The 19,694-nt window shown below is 40.0% G+C and overlaps 1 protein-coding gene across 1 annotated transcript in view; it reads left to right on the forward strand.

Moving 5' to 3' along the window:
- Positions 1 to 874: 874 nt before the first annotated feature.
- Positions 875 to 19,694, forward strand: part of LPCAT3 (lysophosphatidylcholine acyltransferase 3) — a 38,076-nt gene continuing 19,256 nt past the window's right edge. Inside the window, exon 1 of the mRNA XM_070410747.1 lies at positions 875 to 1,101. Coding sequence (XP_070266848.1) covers positions 951 to 1,101 — 151 coding nt within the window. The 5' untranslated portion in view covers positions 875 to 950. The remainder of the gene's footprint in view (positions 1,102 to 19,694) is intronic.

The raw sequence follows: 19,694 nt of genomic DNA on the forward strand, positions 1-19,694 counted from the left end.
GCACCGATCTGCATTCCCACCAACAGCGCACATCCTCGCCAACACTTTGTGTAATCTGAACAATGGTTACCTTTAGGAAATAAGGATGAAAAGCAGGGTGAGAGAGGGGAAATACTTTTATTTTCTGTTTTACAAATTCCTCTACTGCTTGAACTTTTATCATAAACCTTAAATAGTGACAAAGCCGTTTAATTTTCATGAAAATAATGATAAGATCGGCCTAGCTTCATCTCACCGCCTCTCCGGGGAAGGTAGCGTTTTCATATAGAAAATTACATGACAGGGGCTGCAGGAAATAAAAGGAGCAGGCAAATAGTGTTCGGGGGCGCTGGGCTCTCCCAAGACCCTCTGGCGGGTCTAACGGCTTAAGAATGGCCCGGAAATTCCGTTAGGAGGCGCTCGCGAGGCGGTAGCAGAATTTCCCGCCCTCTCCGTTACATGCCCCAGTAACCCCGGCGCGCCTGCGACCGCGAGTAACCCTGCGGGCGGAGGACAGGCCCCCCCCGCCCCGACTCTCGCCTGCTCCGTCCCAGCCAATGGGAAGGCAGCGCACGAGCCGGCCGGACATTCGCCCTCACCGACTCCTCCCCTGAACAGTTAGAACCGAGTTGTGCCACCACCTCGCCTTCGGCTTCTGACCTTTCCAATCACTCCTCTAGTTTCCGATTCCAAGCCCCGCCCCCCGGGGAGCGCCCAGCTCATTCTGGGCCGGAGTCACCTTTGCATTGCAAACGTTCCGCCCCGCCCTCTGCCTACCTTGCTGCGTTAGGCCCCGCCCCCCGGTGGGACCGACCAATAGCCGGGAGCGCCTGGAGCCACTGGGCGGGTCTGCAGCCAATGCGCACGCCGGGGGCGGGCTCCGGGCCGGAATTGGGGGTGAAGCTACAGGGCTGTGCCCACATTCGGGGCGCACGGAGCTGAGGGGTCCCTTGGGGGCGCCCGGAGCTAAGATGGCGTCTGCTGCTGAGGGGGACGTGGGAACCGCGACCGAGCCGACCAGGGTGCTGCAGTGGGGTTTCCAGGAGCTGAGCCTTAACAACTTGGCGACGTCCCTGGGCGCGTCGGAACAGGCGCTGCGGCTCATCATCTCCATCTTCCTGGGTAAGGACCCTCGTGCCTCCTTCCGCCCTCTCGCGGTGTCCGCGGGGAATGGGGACGGAACCTCCCCGTCTTCCCGGAGCCAGCGGGAGGGCTTTGTAGGGTGCATGTGTGAATGCGAAAACACACCAACCGGCTATTTATTGAAAGGCAGATCTTGTCTGGAGTCCGGGGCTGCTGTGCCCTCTGAACCTCTTCACCTTTCTCGTCGACCCCAGCTGTACCCTTCATTTGGCGCCACCACCCTCCCGGTGTCCCCACGACCTGCCCTTATTTGTCGCTCTGGAGTTCTACTCTTTGGCCATGTGCACTGCTGTCTGTTATTAATGCTCTATCAGCCCTCACAGGCGCGCTCCTTATCGGCAGCGTAGGCCCCCTAACTTAAGGATTTTATTTTAGCTCTGTGGGCCTCCGCAGCCCCCTGTTTTGAGTATCTGTTTTGTGCTTGGCCCGCTTATGTTACGCTTTCATCGCTTTTCTGTCCCATTTCTAATATTTGATTCTTATGCCATATGACTTTTCTTCTCCCTAACCACCCACCTGTCATTTACCCTGGAATATCGTCCTAACACTAGGCTTGGGAAACAGGACTGACAACCCCCTTATAAACTATCCGTGCTACCCCAAGCGTTCATTACCAGTATGATTCAAAGGATGTGGTGTATCTGAATTTGTGTCACAACGAGCTGTGTTATCACTGGTTTATAGGCTTCTTTACTGCTTCCTTCCTCCATGGCTTTTTTAATATGTGGAAGCAGCATGCTGCTTAGAAACTGGGACCCTGGGCAAGCCACTTAACCTGTCTGGGCCTCAATTTTCTTACCTGTGAAATGGAAACTATGGTGCCTCCTTGATAGGATTGCTGTAAAATCCTGTAGAAATTCAAAGGTCAAGATTTGATGTATAAATATTTGAGTAGTTGGAAGGTTGTATGAAGGTTATGGGACTTTAGCTAGAAGAGTAGGGGTGGGGAAGAATTATGAATTAAGACTTAAGCAAACATGACTGAGCCGAGGGTTCGAGAGGGTTAGAGAACTGAACAGTAAGAAGTTTGAGATGAAGTTGGGCAGTTGTGGAACGTCTTAAATGCCAGAAAGAAGTTTGGAATTTATCCAATAGTAGTCAGTAGAGACATTGACATATAATATCACCTAAGAGTGTTAACCCGATCTAGATAATGGAAGAGGCATTAATTCATATTTAAACAACCTTGGCTAATATCATTTTCTTTTGCCTATTATATATCAAACCAAGATGATCTTTATTTCTTCCAAATAAAGGTCGCCTTTTCCCTCCCTTGTAGAATTATAAAATTTTAGAGGTGGAAGGGGCTTTAGGTTGTGTGACCTCAGTATTGCCCAACCCAAATTTATCAGCACCCCCATCTAGGGTTCTCTGTGCCACGCTAGCTTTTTTAACTTCCCACTCCTTCAACCTTGTTTCTGACCCAGTTGTTTGTTGGGATTGGGATTGGCAATTAGGAGTATTTACATTAGTTAGGAAGTTCACTGTTGATTTCTCAACTATAAATACAAGCAGCAACAAATTATAAGGGGCAGCCTATTAAATGAAGCCAGAGCTGGAATTAAGACTTGGAATTCATCCTTCTTGTGCTGGTGGACTATTGCTATGTACTATCATAGGGCATACAACTGACTGGGAAATTGTTTTCTCTACACCATACCCCTTCTGACCCATGGTAAGAAATATGTTTTACCTCATGACCCAATACACACATATGTGTAAACATGTATTTTATGTATTAAATCCTTATCCCAGGATGTGTTTTTTTTGTTTTGGGGCGGGGCGGGGGGAAGGGGGGGGAGAAAAATATCAATCAGTTGCCTCCTATATACCCCTTGACGGGATTGAACTGGCAGCTTGACCCTTTGGTGCATGGGACTATACTCAAATGAGTCACATCAGCCAGGGCTAAACATGTACTTTAAACAAAAGTTCCAGGAAACACTACTTATCCTTATTGGAGGCAGTGTGTTTAGCTATTTTCTCTTTTATTTTTAGTATTGTTTATGACTTACTAATTTATTTCATGACCCATTAATGGAATATAACAAGTAGCTTGAAAATCCCAAGTTAGAGACTGCAATTTTTAATATTCAGTATTCCAAGGAAAGGGCAAGCTCCTGAAGATTGCCACTTCGGAATACTGTGAACAACCAGAAGAATCTATCAAAGGGGTGTGTGTATGTCTTGTGTATGATTGCAGGGAATTTGGTGGAAGATGAATTTTGCTATGAGCCCTGGTGCTGGCAAATGCTACTGGGAAACATCTTCTTTTCAACAACTGGGATCTCATCACTTTTAAGCATAAGAACATGAATTGTTTCAAATAAATTCAATAAAATATACCTACAGTGAGTGAAGCACTATGCTTGGGCAAGGGCAGTGGTATAGTATGAGTAATAGACCTATGCACTCAAAGGCATTATATGCAGTCTGTTAGTGGGTAGGGAATGGGCATGAGGTTAGTATTCTAATAACCACAATAAAAGGCAGGTATCCGAGGGTCATAAGATAATTACCAGGCTTTATGAGATTTAAAAATTGGACCTGTAATGAACTTTGAGAGTTGAATAAGGTTTCAACAGATTGAGATGATAAGACTGAAGGAACAGCATGAGCGAAAGCACTGAGGTAATAATGTGTCATGACACTTTCAAGGAGCAGCAACCAGTCCGGTTTGACTAAAGCAGAACTTAAGTAGAGAAGTGGTGGAAAATAAGACTGGAAAGGTAAGGAGTTTGTACTTAATTAAGTAGAAAATAGGGAACCATTGGAAATATTTGAAAGGTGAATAGAAGATAATACAGTGAAGGGTAATTTGAAGTGGACATAGACAAGAGGTAGGGAAACTAATGAGAAGAAACACGATCTAAATAGTTATAATGATTTGGAAGCAAGGCAGTTGCACTATGAGGGAAAAGAAGGGTATTTTCGGAATATAGAATCTTTTGAGAGGTAGACTCTAAACCAGTGATTCCCAAAGTGGGCGCTACCGCCCCCTGGTGGGCGCTGCAGCGATCCAGAGGGGGGCGGTGATGGCCACAGGTGCATTTGTTTTAACTTTTTTTGTATTACCTTTCTATTCTGAGTTCAATAAATAGTTTCATAATTATAAACTTCAATGTTTCTAATTTACACCTTTCTTTACTATATTTTACGAAAAAAGTAGAAACATTAATACATATATCTTTCTGTTTAATTGCTATTAAAATTTTTAAAAAATTAATTTCCAGGGGGCGCTGAGTAATATTTTTTCTGGAAAGGGGTTGGTAGGCCAAATAAGTTTGGGAACCACTGCTCTAAACAATTCCACCTATAAAGCTGTTCATGGCAGAAACGCAAGAATCAGCTTTGTCATCTCCCCACATCCCAATCACTAAGTCCAATCAATGTTACCTCCAACTTGTGTCTCAGAGACATCCACTTTTCTCCCATCACCACAGCCACTGACCATAAGTCACCAGAACCACCCAAATAGTCTCCTGACTGGTCTCTAATTCTGTACTTGCCCCCTCCAGTCCATTCTCCAAAAGCAGCCAGGGTGGTCTGATCCTATGCCTATCCTACTCAGAACCCTTGAGGCTTTCATATGTGGCTGGTAAGCCCCTGCCTGCTGCTCCAGCCTCATCTCAAGCAAGTTCACAACCTTTTAACCACTTGGCCTCCTTTCAGTTTCTTAGAAAAGACATTAAGCCCTTTCCTACCTCAGAGCCTTTGCACCTGCTCATCTCACTGCCTAGAAAGTTCTTCACTTATTACTCACCTGATAGAGTCCTTTTCATCTTTCAAATTGTCTGTTCAAATTGTCACTTCCTCTGAAAGTTCTTTCCTGACACTCTTTAAAGTATGTCCCTTGTTGCACTTCCTCATACTGACTGAAATCTTCCAAGTATACATTCTAATTTGTAATTATATATTTGAAATTAAGGATAGAAACCATGTAAGTTCTGTTTAACACCATATACTCAGAGTTTAACACAGTACCTGGCTTATAGAAAAGGTACTTATTTGTTAGAAATAAATATTTGTTGAGTAAGTCAATGTGTGAATGAATGATTTAGCAACTGATTAAATGAAGAATAAAGAAGTTGTTAAAAAAAAAAACACGTCTGCCTGGGTAGCTAGAAAAATGACAGTATCTTTCACATATGCAGGGAGGTCAAGAGGAAAGTCAGACATTGTTCAGTGCCAGGTAATGATCTAATTTTAGATTTGCTTTAGGTTTTAAGGGCACCTCTGGGTGTGTTGAGAATTGTGAAGCCTAATCTTAAGCTCAGGAAAGAAGTTGGGTTAGCCCTAGCAGGTTTGGCTCAGTGGATAGAGCGTCAGCCTGCGGACCAAAGGGTCCCAGGTTAGATTCCAGTCAAAGGCACATACCTCAGTTGCAGGCTCCTCCCTGGCCCAGGCCCTGGTCGGGGCACGTGCAGGAGGCAAGCAAACGATGTGTTTCTCTCACTTCGATGTTTCTCTCTATCTCTCCCTCTTTAAAAATCAGTGGAAAAATGTCCTCGGGTGAGGATTAAAAAAAAAAGTAGTTGAGCTAAAGATACAGTTTTGGGAGATCATGGTGATATAATTGAATCAGGGAGGGAATAAAATGCTATGGAAAAGCTTTTAGGAGATAATAGAACCTAATTCATGTTGATGGAGTATATTGCTACCTCCTTTGTTGATAACGATAGCTGACATTTATTAAGGGTTTGCTACCTACCAGTTTCAGACATTGTTAGAAATGCTCAACAGTGCCCCACCTAAACCAGCCAGTTACCCATAAGATGATTACAGTACTGTTATCTCCTTTGTGCAAATAGGAAACATCTTTAGAGGTTAAGTGACTTGCCTAAGGTCACACCCATTTCTACCCAATTCTGGAGTCCTTGCTTTTTACCTAATGAAAATTGGGAGGAGCATGTGGGAGTGGAAAAGATAAATGCCCTGATATCTTTTCTCTCTTCACTCTGTGTGGTTAAACCAAGATGTAATCAGCATATGAGCTATCTCGGCTTCCAAAGCTGGAGGTGGCCAAATAGAGCAGATGGCCACCCTGCTTAGTATGAGTGTTCTCTAGCCTTGGCCATGACTGTGGCTGGGCTGTTCGACTGATCAAAAATTGCACTTGGGGGTAAGGATTCATTCCTCAGAGGTTTAAAATTAGCATCACTGGGGTTAGCAACATTTAAAATCAAAGGAGGTTTTACAGTTTAGTTCCCTTTGGACCAAAGTCAGGTCTGGCCCTTCAGAACCAAGTCCAGTTTTCAATGCAAAAGGCTTTCTTCCAGTAGCATTGCAATGACAATGTAAAGACACCAAAGATAAGCTAGATGGACATTAAACAGCATAAACAAATGGGACTTCTGACCATAATAAAAAGAAGGGTCCAAGAATTCTACTATGAAATAAGGGGGTGATTAAGCCCTGGCCAGGTACCTCAGTTGGTTAGAGCATCGTCCAGATACACCAAGGTTGTGGGAGTCAGGGCACATACAGCAAGCAACCAATGAATGCATAAATAAAGTGGAACAACAAATCAATGTTCTCCCTATCTCTAAAATCAATCAATAAATAATTTTTTTAAAGGTGGAAAAAAATTAGGGGGTGATTTTTAAATGACTTTCAAGTCCCCTTTTTCAATTCCAAAAGTCTAGATATACTCCACCTTTTTAGACTATCTTTATTTTAATCCATAGCCACAAATTTCACCATAAGCTAAATCTTCCTGTTTGGGGATTTCTTTTAGATATATTTTTCCAATTACTTATCTACACTCCAGTATCTTACATTGCACAAAACTTCATGTTTTGAATGCCAGTATAACTTTAATGTCAAATAGAATCATTTCTTTGCAGAGGCATGTCTAAATTAAGGCCTATGAGATTATATGCACAAGCTAATTTAACAAAAATAATTACATACCCACTGATATTAAATCTGTCTGGACAGCCATGAGAACTCACTGGAGGTGTTCAGTCCAACAGCCTTTTATTGATTGACTGATTGATTGATTTTAGAGAGAGGACAAAATATTGCTGTGAAAGAGAAACATGGATTGGTTACTCCTCACACTTCTCACATGCACCCCGACCGGGGGATGGAACCTGCAGCCTGTATATGTGCCCTGACCGAGAATTGAATCCACCAACCTTTGGGTATATGAGGCAATGCTCCCGCCAATTGAGCCACGCTGGCCAAGGCAGTCCAACAGCCTTTTAAAACATAGGATTTGGTCTTTAAAAAGGAAATAGCAGCCGAAACCGGTTTGGCTCAGTGGATAGAGCGTTGGCCTGCGGACTGAAGGGTCCCGGGTTCGATTCCGGTCAGGGGCATGTGCTTGGGTTGCGGGCACATCCCCAGTGGGAGATGTGCAGGAGGCAGCTGGTTGATGTTTCTCTCTCATCGATGTTTCTAACTCTCTATCTCTCTCCCTTCCTCTCTGTAAAAAAATCAATAAAACATATTTTTTTAGAAAAAGGAAATAGCATTTCAACTGGACCTTAAAGGGTATGGAAGATTCTGGTCAAGTTGAGATAAAAGGGGGAGCTTTCCAGCTGCAGAGAATAATGAGTATATATGTGAAGATGAGGAAGAGTGAGACACATCTGCGGAACAGCAGTACTCAATTTTGGCCAGAACAATAAAGGATTCATAAAGGAACAGTAGAGAAAAACTCAGTAGACCTTTCAGGTGGAAGGAGAGGGGTGCGGTGGGAAAACAGGATAAGGTGGTAGAATGTGCATTGTTTTTAGAGACCTGCAGGCCTAAGTGCAAATTCTGGATTAAATATGAACTACCTGTTTCACAATAGATAATTACTAAACTTAAGCCATTCATTTCCTCATGTTCCCAAAGGCCAATCTTACTAAAGAATTGAGGTCAAGAGTTAGGCAGTTTATCTGATAAATACTTTTTAATTATATTTCATTCATAACAAGCAGCAATATTTTGAAACAAGATGCAAAATTTACATGATTTTTTAAAAATAATATAAATTTCTTATTTCTAGAGAACTGTAGCCTTTGTACAGATTTTTTAATTCTCCTCTTGCCTGGAAAAGCATTTTCTACATTCCAGAATCTTACATTGCACAAAACTTCATGTTTGAGATGCATCTCATTGCTCATTGAGATGCTTTGAGGACTAAATGAGATAAATTGACCAAACCTACCCCAGGGTAGTTTTAAATAATTGTTCTTTCTCTTCCCTCAATAAGTATTCATCTCCTTCCTTTCCAAGGAGACTCAAAGTGTGGTCTTGGGACCAGCAGCATCAGCATCTCCTAGGAACTGGTTAAAAATGCAAATCTCAAGTCTACCCCTGACCTACTGAATGAGAAACCCTGAGGATGGGCCCGGTGGTCTGTTTTACAGCCCTCCAGGTTATACAATTACCCTGAAGCTTTGAGAATCACTGATTTAGTGAACAGTCATGCTCCACATGACAACGTTTCGTTCAAGATGGACCACATATACAGTGGTGGTCCGGTACGGTTATGATGGAACTGAAAAATTCCTAATGATGTAGCTATCGTAACATTACTCACGTTTGTGGGGATGCTGGTGTAAACAAGCCTATTGTGCTGTCAGTCATATAAAAAAAGTACAACACATATAGTTAGTACAGTAGATACTACTGGATAATACACAACTATGTTACTGGTTTATGAATTTATTATACTATACTTTTTATTATTTTAGAGAGTACTTCTCTACTTATGAAAAAAAAGTTTTCTGTAAAACACTATGTTGTGTAATGCCAGCAGCAGCCTAATACGTTGTGTTTACTGTGTCTCTTGATTGTGTCATTTTCTCTTGATTTAATCAGGTATTGTTTTGTGCACTAATATGCTATACAGGGCTGTAGCCTAGGTATGTAATAGGCTATACCATCTAGATTTGTTTAGAGCCACACACAGATGGCTCTTTGTAAGTAATGTTTGTCCAGTGATGAAATCACATAGTGATGTATTTTTCAGAATGTATCCCCATTGTTAAGGCAGCACATAACTCTATTTCTTCAAGTATCTGTTTTGTAAAACTTGATGTCCTGATAGTACCTTAAACTTTTTGAAATGTCATTGTAACTTGTGATCTTTGGAATAAACAAAATGCTCTCAGATTCTTTATGGCTTAGTTTTTCCATTTGCAAACATCTCTTATTATTCTTCAAACATTATTTTTATTACTGAATCACATTATTATCATCATTTTTATTATCATAATTGTTATCATTACCTACACCATTTTGTTTCACACTTTTGATGAGAAGGTTAAATATAGAGGCATTTTTTTCATAAGGTTGTTGGAACTATTTAGTTCCATATTTCCTTTTCTGTTTCGCATCAGCCACCTTGAGCAATACAGCATTCTCCTAATTGATCACTTCACATTTCTTAATACAATTCATAAATTGTGACTAGTAGCTTCAACAAAAATACGTGTCCTACTTAGGACTGCCAGGATAATTGTTCTAAGCAAACTGTCTTTGTAGAGTTTTTAAGGTGGGTGGGTGTGTGTGTGTGTGTGTGTGTGTTGACATTTTCCTAGCAGTTGCTGAAGTCAAGGAGATTTAGGACCCACTTGGAGTTCTCTTGGTGAAGCAATAATAGCTTCCTAGAGAACACCAAAGCCTTTCTATAACTTGTATAGCCCAAAAGATGTTGTATAAATATTTATTTCTCCCTATTTTCAAAATGAGAAGGTGGGGGGCAAATAAGACACTAAAAATAAGGATAATTTCTGGATAAGAATCTCCCTTTGGCCTAAAATGGCCTGGTTTCAAATCTAAGTTCTTCCCTATTCCCTATGAAGGTAATTGAGATTTATGAAACAATGGACACCTTGAATGAAAGAGTCTGTTTAAGTACAATGCACCATAATTGTTAGCAAGAGAAGCTTCTGATAGAAATGTCATTGCATTGTAACATAGGGACAGTTTGTCAGAAAGTGGGTAGAAAATTGGGCCAAAAATGGTCAGACCCAGGTTTTGTTCTTGAATCACATAAAGTCATCGTGTAGATTATTTAAATGCCCCACTCTAACCATAGGCTGTTTAAAAATAAAAAAATTTTTGTCCATTAAAGATGCTTTCGTACATGTATTCATGTTGCTATGGCATTTTCATAAGAAAAGTATACATGATCTATCTGCTACATAAAATATTAATGTAAGATAGTAATTTTGCAGATAATTCATTATAACAGGAGAGAACCCCAGAGGCAAGGTGACCTTCCCCTCTGCTTGACAAACTCCACCTGGACTAGACCTACTCCTGGAAGCCTAACAGTGTAGTCAGATCTGCTGTGGTGCCACACCAGGCTTTCCAAGGGCTTAGAGCACATGGATGGCTCTTTGTACTAATTCATGAAGCATAATCTTCAAAAGTTTTTCATGAAAGACCTTAACTTCATAGGGGTCTGCACTGGGTTGAATAATGTTCCTCAAAATTCAAGTCTACCAGAACTTCAGAATGTGACCTTATTTGGAGATGGGGTCTTTGCAGATGTAATTAGTTAAGATGAGATCATATGGGACCAAGGTGGGTCCTAAATTCAATATCTAAGAAGGCCTTATAAGAGGAGAGACAGAGGCATAGACATACATGGATCAGGCCATATGACAAAAGAGCCAGAAATAAAGCAAGCCAAGGAATGCCAAGGATCACTAGCTGTCACCAGAAGCTAGGAAAAAGGCATGGAACACTTTTCCCTCAAAGCCACCAGTAGGAACCAACCTTGCCAACACCTTGATTTCCTCTACTAGCCTCCAGACTCGTGAAAGAATAAATTTAAGTTTTTTAAGTCACACACACAAATTCACTATTTAAAAAACTGAGGATTCATATGTATATATTATATATAGATCTGAGGTCCCAGGATGTTAAAGTTTTAATAGCTGTATATTTGTATATGCCCTAATGAGAAGTGGCATCCATGTAGACATGGTAAATGGCTATGGCTTATATAGCGCTTGAGGTTTTCAGTTTCTGCTATGATAGCAATTCTAAACTCCGATAAACTTGGACACCACTCTGGATTACTATCCATAAATATAAAACTTCCCTTTGCGAGCCAGCAAGAAAAGGCCAACTGGAATAGTACGTTTTAAGGCTCCTATGGCATATAATTCAGACAAAGTGGACAAAATTGATTATAGTTTGAGTACAAATATACTGGGGCCCTAGCCAAAAATATTGAACCATAAGGGCTACTAGAAATCCTCATTCTTTAGCTAAAGGGTAATCTGACTCTACTTCCTAAGTCTTCATTGGCCCTTCTGAAAGAGTTGGAAACAAAAGCTAAACATGGGAGCTCCTAGATAGCGTGCATTTATATTATTTATATCAAGAGCCTAACAGTAATTATTGGAATCCAGGTCATCATCTCATTAGAAGCTCCAAATTTCTCCAAGTCTTACCCTCTTGTTTTATATTTTTAAAGTATTCAGCCCTGGCCGGTGGGGCCCATCTGATTGGAGGATCATCCTGTATACCAAAAGGCTGCAGGTTTGATTCCCGGTCAGGGCACATACTTAGGTTGCGGCTTGATCCCCTATAGAGGCATGTATGGAAGGCAACTGATGAGTGTTCTCTCCCTCTCTCTCTCCTCCTCTCCTTTTCTCCCTCCCTCCCTTCTTCCCCTCTCTCTAAAAACCAATATCCTCCAGTGAGGATTAAAAAATAATAATAATAAAGTATTCATATTTTTATCTTATTCTAAATTTTTTTTTATTTTATTTTTTTACTTTTTGAAGATTCTTCCTAAATCTTAGAGTAATATTGAGATGCTAATACAGAAAGGAGTTGATTGTTTCCAGCTTAAATGATCAAGAATAAATTGGACTTCATCGAAATTAAAAACTTTTGTGCATCAAAGGACACAAGAAAGTGAAAAGACAACCCACAGAATGAAAAAAATATTTGCAAATCATATATCTGATTAGAATCTAGTACCTAGAATATATCAAGAATTCTCATAGCTCAACAATAAAAAGACAAATGGCCCAATTTAAAAATGGACAAAGGATATGAATAGACATTTGTCTGAAGAAAACATACAAATGCCAATAAGCACTTGGAAAGTTGCAAATAAACAAGCATTGGTAAGGAGGTAGAGAAATTGGAACCCTCATGCTGTGCTGGTGGGAATGTAAAATGTGTGGCCACTGTGGAAACAGTTTGGCAGTTTCTCAAAATTAAACAATTTATAGTATGACCCAGCAATTCCACTCCTAGTTATACAGTATACTTCAACGAATTGAAAGCATATGCTCACTTGTATACAGATGTTCCTAGCATTATTATATTAACTAAAAGGTGAAAACAACCCAATTGTACCCCAACTGGTGAATGAATAAACAAAATGTTATATTCATACAGTGGAATATTATTCAGCCATAAAAAGGAATGAAGTACTGATTCATGCTACAACATGAATGAACTTTGAAAACATTATGCTAAGTGAAAGAAGCCAGACACAAATGGCCACAGATTGTATGATTCCGTTTATATGAAACTAGAGGCCGGGTGCACTGATTCATGCACTAGTGGAGTCCCTCAGCCTGGCTTGCGGGGATCGGGCAGAAACCAGCTCTCCCACATCCCCTGAGGGGTCCCAGATTGTGAGAGGGTGGTTCTCAGGTGACACACTCCAGAATCGGGCTCCCTCCTCTCTGGGTCCGGGGTGCGGGTGAAGCAGATTCAGGGCCGACAGTGCCCCAGCAGCCTCCTAACCCACGGCTGATTCCACGAGGAATCAGGCTCCCTCTTCCACTGGTTGGAGCGTCTGCCCCCTGGTCGTCATTGCGCATCACAGCTACCAGGGGAATGGTCAGACAGTCACTTAGGCTTTTATATACTAGTATATAGATGCCCAGAATAAGCAAATCTATAAAAACAGAAAGTAGGCTGCTGGTTGCCAGGAGATGAGAGGAGGGTTGAATTTGGAGTGGACTGCTAAGAGGTACGGATGGAGTTTCTTATTAGGGCAATGGAAATGTTCTGGTATTAGATAGTAGAGATGTTTGCACAGCACTGTGAATATACTAAATCCACAGAATTGTACACTTTTTAAAAAAAAGAATAAAAAGGAACTATGTAGCCCTAGCCAGTTTGGCTCAGTAGATAGAGCATCGGCCTGTGGACCTAAGGGTCCCAGGTTTGATTCTGGTCAACGGCACACGCCTGGGTTGTGGACTCGGTCCAATGGGCAAGAAGCAGCCAGTCAATGATTCCCTCTCATCATTGATGTTTCTATCTCTCTTTCTTCCTCTCCCTTCCTCTCTGAAATCAGTAAAAAAAAAAAAAAAAAAAAAAAAAATTAATTTTTTAAAAAAAGGAACTATGTATATCACAGAGGAAGAGAGGACCCAACCGACAACTAGACAGTGTGATGCTATTATCTTTTTTTCCTATTAAATTTTAGCTGGGTAACAGTTTATTGTTTTATTTGCTGAAATACCTGCTGAGAAAAGTCTCACCTACTTTGTTTGTATTTACAAAGATTAGACTTAGCAACTCTTAAACACAAGAAGTTATCAGGACAAGTATTTGGGAGCATTGGAGAAAGAGCAGCTAATTAGCCACTTGGCAGTGTGACAGGGCAACCCGTGGACAATCCTAGGCCAGATCAAGTCACAACTGGATTAAAGGACCAAAGAACCCTTTCTCCACTGGGAATTCTGAGAGTAACAGAAATTTCTGGCATATGCCTACTTTTGTTGTGATGGTAGATTATTTTTTTAAATAACCAGGATTTGTATGACCTGAAGTTTATATAATCTTGGGGGCCTTCTTTAAGAAAAAAAAAATACAAAAATACCTTACAACTTTTACAAAAATATGTCAGTATAAACATATTGCTCCCTCCCACATCCACCTACATCTCCACCTCACACCCCACCCCTGTGGCCTTAAAGGGCCTTGAAACTGAAGCTTTAGTAGCTTCAGTTTTGGGAAATCAGCTTTTCCCTGAGAGTACTGGATACAACTCACAGACCTTTATTTTTGAAAGTTGCTATAGGCTTACTTTAGCTAAATTTTGGGCCAAAATTTCCCTTCCCCAGATTAGAGGCTTGAGCCTGGGATTTTATAGTTTAAAACCAGGTGAAAGAATATTCAGTCCGGCCCTAGCCCATTTGGCTCAGTTTGGCTCAGTGGATAAAGCGTTAGCCTGGGGACCAAAGAGTCCCCAGTTCGATTCCGGTCAAGGGTATGTACCTTTGTTGCAGGCTCCTCCCTGGCCCAAGCCCTGGTCGGAGCTCATGCAGGAGGCAACCAATCAATGTGTTTATCTCATAGCGATATTTCTGTCTTTCCCTCTCTCTTCCACTCTCTCTAAAAATCAATGGAAAATATCCTCTGGTGAGGATTAAAAAAAGAAGAATATTCAGAACTGTCCGGGTAGCATAATAATCTCCAGGTCCACCCATGCTATCACAAAGATTAAGAGCTCCTTTTTTACAACCGCATAGTATCCCATTGTGTAAATGTACCATGGCTTTTTTATCCACTCATCTACTGGGCTGTTTCCAGATCTTAGCTATTATAAATAATGCTGTTATGAACATAGGGGTGCATATATTCCTTTTGATTGGTGTTTCAGGATTCTTAGGTTATATTCCCAGTAGTGGGATTCCTGGGTCAAATGGCAGTTCCATTTTTAATTTTTTGAGGAAACTCCATACTGTTTTCCACAGTGGCTGCACCAGTCTGCATTCTCACCAGCAGTGTACTAGGGTTCCCTTTTCTTCACATCCTCAACAGCACTTGGTATTTGTTGATTTACTGATGGTAGCCATTTTGGCAGGTATGAGGTGATAACTTATTATGGTTTTAATTTGCATCTCTTTGGTCATTAGTGACATTGAGTATTTTTTCATATATCTATCTATGTCCTCTTTGGAGAAGTGCCTATTCAAGTCCTTTGCCCATTTTTTTAATTAGATTGTTTGTCTTTCTGGTATTAAGTTGTATGAGTTCTTTGTATATTTTGGAAATTAACCACTTATCAGATGTATCATTGGCAAATATGTTCTCCCATACAGTGGGTTCCCTTTTCATTTTGTTGGTTTCTTTTGCTGTGCAAAAGCTTTTTAGTTTGATATAGTCCCATTTGTTTATTTTTTCCTTTGTTTCTCTTGCCCTAGATGTATCGGTGAAAATACTGCTACGTGAGATATTTGAGATTTTACTGCCAATGTTTTCTAGGATTTTTATGGTTTTGTGACATACAGTTAAGTCTTTTGTCCATTTTAAGTTTATTCTTGTGTGTGGTGTAGGTTGGTATTCTAGTTTCATTTTTTGCATGTACCAATCCAATTTTCCCAAATGCATTTATTGAAGAGATTATCTTTACTTCACTGTATGCTCTTGCCTCCTTTGTCAAATATTAATTGAGCACAGTGGTTTGGGTCAATTTCTGAGTTCTCTGTTATGTTCCATTGATCTATCTACCTGTTCTTGTACCAGTACTAGCAGTGGCTTTGTAGTATAGCTTGATATCTGGTATTGTGATCCCTCCAACCTTGTTCTTCTTTCTCAAGATCACTGTGGTATTTGGTATCTTTTTTGGTTCCATATAAATTTCTAGAATATTTGGTATAGATCTGTGAAATATGCCATTGGTATTTTAATAGGAATTGCACTGAATCTATAGATTGCTCTGAGTAGTATGGACATTTTAATTATGTTAATTCTTCCAGTTCATGAACATGGTACATGCTTCCACTTGTTTGTATCTTCCTCTATTTTCTTTTTCAGTGCCCTATAGTTTTCCAAGTACAGGTCTTTTACTTCCTTGGTTGAGTTTATTTCCAGGTATCTTATTTTTTGTTGTTGTTGCAATAGTAAATGGGATTACTTTTTTTTAGTTTCTCTGAGAGTTTATTGTTGTATAAAAATACCATCAATTTCTGGATGTCAATTTTGTATCCTGCTACTTTGCTGAATTCATTTATTAAATCTAGCAGTTTTTTGGTAGTCTTTAGAATTTTCTATGTACAATATGATGTCATCTGTGAATAATGACAGTTTTACCTTCCTCCCTTCTAATTTGGATGACTTTTATTTTTTCTTCTTGTCTGATCGCTGTGGCTAGGACTTCTAGTAATATGTTGAATAAGACATCCTGTCTTGTTCCTGATCTTAAGGGAAACCCTTTTAGTTTTGCCCATTGAGTATGGTATTGGCTGTAGGTTGTCACATATAGCCTTTATTATGTTGAAGTATGACCCCTCTATTCCCACTCTGCTGAGAGTTTTTATCATAAATACTGGATTTTGTCAAAAGTTTTTTCTGCATCCATTGATATGATCATGTGATTTTTATCCTTCATTTTAGAACTGAATTTCTAAACTAGATTACTCTTGATCCAAATAAAGGGATATCCCTACATATCTGGGAGATATTGCAGGTTCAGTTCCAGACCACTGCAATAAAGCAAGTATTGCAATAAGTAAGTTGTAATATTTTTTCTGGTGGAGGGTCTTGCCTTTAGTTTGTAAAAAACACACCTGTGAAGTGCAATAAAATGAGGTGACCTGAATCTATCAGATAATCTGGGTAGAAGTAAACCATGTGGTTTACTACCTTAAAAAGAATTAAAATGTGATAAAATGCACTGAATACAGACAACAAGGGTGTCATTCTATGCCTAAAATTGCCTGGTAAGGCATTTCAATGCCTTAAAGCACCTCAACATCAGCCTGGACATCTGTTGTCTCTGTTCCATGAAAATGAAGGCATACTAGTCATTAGCCTCTTTTAGCTTTAACATTCTTTAAATCTTTAAGTTTTTGTAGAACTTTTAGGGGGGAAAATATATAACGTAAAATAACTATATGACCATTTAAACAAACTCTAGTAATATAGACAAATACTATAATCCAGGTGTTCAAACATAATAACATTGACATCCCTTTTGCCATCACATCAGATTTAAAAGACTCCTGTGGGCTTGACACTGATGGATGACTAACTTTTCCTGGGCTAAGAGACTGGGGATAACCTATGAGCGTCTAGTTCCTGTGGCATGACAATAAAGGGGATTGGTGACATCAAAGTCAAGTCTTTTGTTGTGTCATAACTTTTCAGCTTTTGTAGCAGGTTTCACCAGTCAGTCAGTAGGTGTATATATCAGTCACTAACACTAAGCTTACAAAGGTGTTGCTTATTACTAAGATCACTTGACTGAAATAGAGCAAATAAAGAATTACTTTTGTTTTGTGGGGGTATTTAAATTTTATTTATTGATTTGAGAGAGAGAGAAGTTTGTTGTTAAAATGAAATCTAAATGCTTTTAGATAGAAAGATAAGCAAATAAACATGGGTGTGTATGTGTCTATGCACAGGTGCTGGAGTATAGATGGTTATTGAGTAATCAAAGAATAATACAGTTGTACTTTTAAAAGCACACAGCTAGTTGTTACTGGTTTACTCATAGGTACCTGCCAAGCACTTAGGCATGTGGCAAGAATATCAGAGTGGAAATCAAGTAATGTGGATTCTAATTTAAGCTGTGATCTACTAACCTTGGGTATGCCAGTTATCCCCTTTGGGCCTTAGTTTCTTATCTGTCTAATGAAGAGTTTAGAGTCGGTGATTTCTAAGGCTTCTTCATGTCTAAATAACTGTATATCCAATAACCGTTCAGCATATGATTCAGCTCTAACTAGAGAGGATTGTCAGAATGTGGAAAGTGTAATAGCATCTTGCCCTTATTATCAAGAGGCTTAATCTGGTAAACAGAAACAAAGGACCAGTTCTGAACAAATTCCAAAGGTAGCTTCATCCCCACCTAAATGTCCATAATCTACAGCAATCAGTAAGTTCTATGCTTTAAGTGCCTAACCAGTTACTTATCACTTAACCCTCCTTTTTAACCCTCCAGGACTTAACCCTCCGTCCTATTGGTATTTGTCTTCCTTTTCACTTTGGTGAAAGAATAGAAAAAAAATTGAGTGGCAGCCCAACTATTGTGGCTCAGTGGTTGAGTGTTGACCTATGAACCTAGAGGTCACAGTTTGATTCCCAGTTAGGGCACATGTCTGGGTTGTGGGCTCTATCCCCAGTGTGGGGTGTGTAGGAGGAAGCCAATAAATGATTCTCTCTTATCATTGATGTTTCTGTCACTCTCCCTCTACCTTCCTCTCTGAAATCAACAAAAATATGTATTTTTTAAAAATGGAGTGACAGGTCTTCAAAGAAGAAATAATAAAGTTAGAATTATGTGAAAATATTTGATAAAAATAAACTAAATAATCCATATTCAAAAGCAGTCCTATTTTATATTCTAGTCTGTGATTCTTGGGGAAATTTAACTGAAGTTTAATTAAAAGAGCAGACAGATCCTGAATGTGGCCTTCCAATATTGCCCAAAGCAAAATACCCATTACCTATGGTAATACATTCCATAGTATAGAAAAATTACAACCTCCAGATAATACTCTCTTTTTTTATTCTAATATTTTTTTATTGTTTAAAGTATTACATATGTCTCTTTTTTCCCCAATTCTCTCTCACACACACACACACACCCATCCACTCCCACCCGCAAGGACAAGCCCTCACTACCCCAGTGTCTGTATCCATTGGTTTTGCTAATATGCATGCATACATGTCCTTTGGTTGATCTCTAACCACCCCCTTCCCTGCCCCTTGTCTCTGGCTCTATTTTTGTTCATCAGTTTATGTTGATCGTTATGTCACACATATGAGTGAGAGCATGTGATATTTATCTTTCTCCGACTGGCTTATTTCGCTTAGCATAATGCTCTCCAGTTCCATCCATGCTGTTGCAAATGGTAAAAGTTCCTTCTTTTTTTATAGCAGCATAGTATTACATTGTGTAGATGTACCACAGTTTTTTAATACACTCATCTGCTGATGGGCACTTACGCTGTTTCCAAATCTTAGCTATTGTAAATTGTGCTGCTATGAACATAGGGGTGCATATATCCTTTTTGATTGATATTTCTGGTTTCTAGAAGTGGGATTAAGACTGTCTCTTTTAACTAGAAATTCCATAGTGGCTTTAAACTTATCAGCAAATAATTCCTAAGAGCAGTGACAGGCATAACCTCCTTTTGAGATTCCCTGTCCCAAATCCACCTTATCTATCCATCTTAAAAGTGGAATTCAGAAATAAGACGGTGTGGCTTAGTGGCTGAGCATCGACTTATGAACCAGGAGGTCACCGTTCGATTCCTGGTCGGGGCACGTGCCCCATGCAGGAGGCAGCCAATCAATGATTCTCTCTCACCATTATAGTTTCTGTCCCTCTCACCCTCTCCCTTCCTCTCTCTGAAATAAATAAAAACATTTTTTTAAAAAAAGAAATAAGGCCCAACCGGCATGGCTCAATGGTTGAGCACATGCCCAGGTTGCGGGCTCGATCCCAGTGTGGGGCATGCAGGAGGCAGCCAATCAATGAATCTTTTCCATCTTGATGATACTATCTCTCTCTCCCTCTCCCTTCCTATCTAAAATCAATAATAATATATTTTTAATAAAAGGAAACAAGATGGTTGTCATAAGAAATATTAACATATACATTTAAATTAAAAATGAAGTTAGACCTCTTT

This window comes from Myotis yumanensis, unplaced genomic scaffold, assembly GCF_028538775.1.
Source record: "Myotis yumanensis isolate MYYU_CA2020_CCGP unplaced genomic scaffold, mMyoYum1.0.hap1 SCAF_3, whole genome shotgun sequence".
Taxonomy (NCBI): domain Eukaryota; kingdom Metazoa; phylum Chordata; class Mammalia; order Chiroptera; family Vespertilionidae; genus Myotis; species Myotis yumanensis.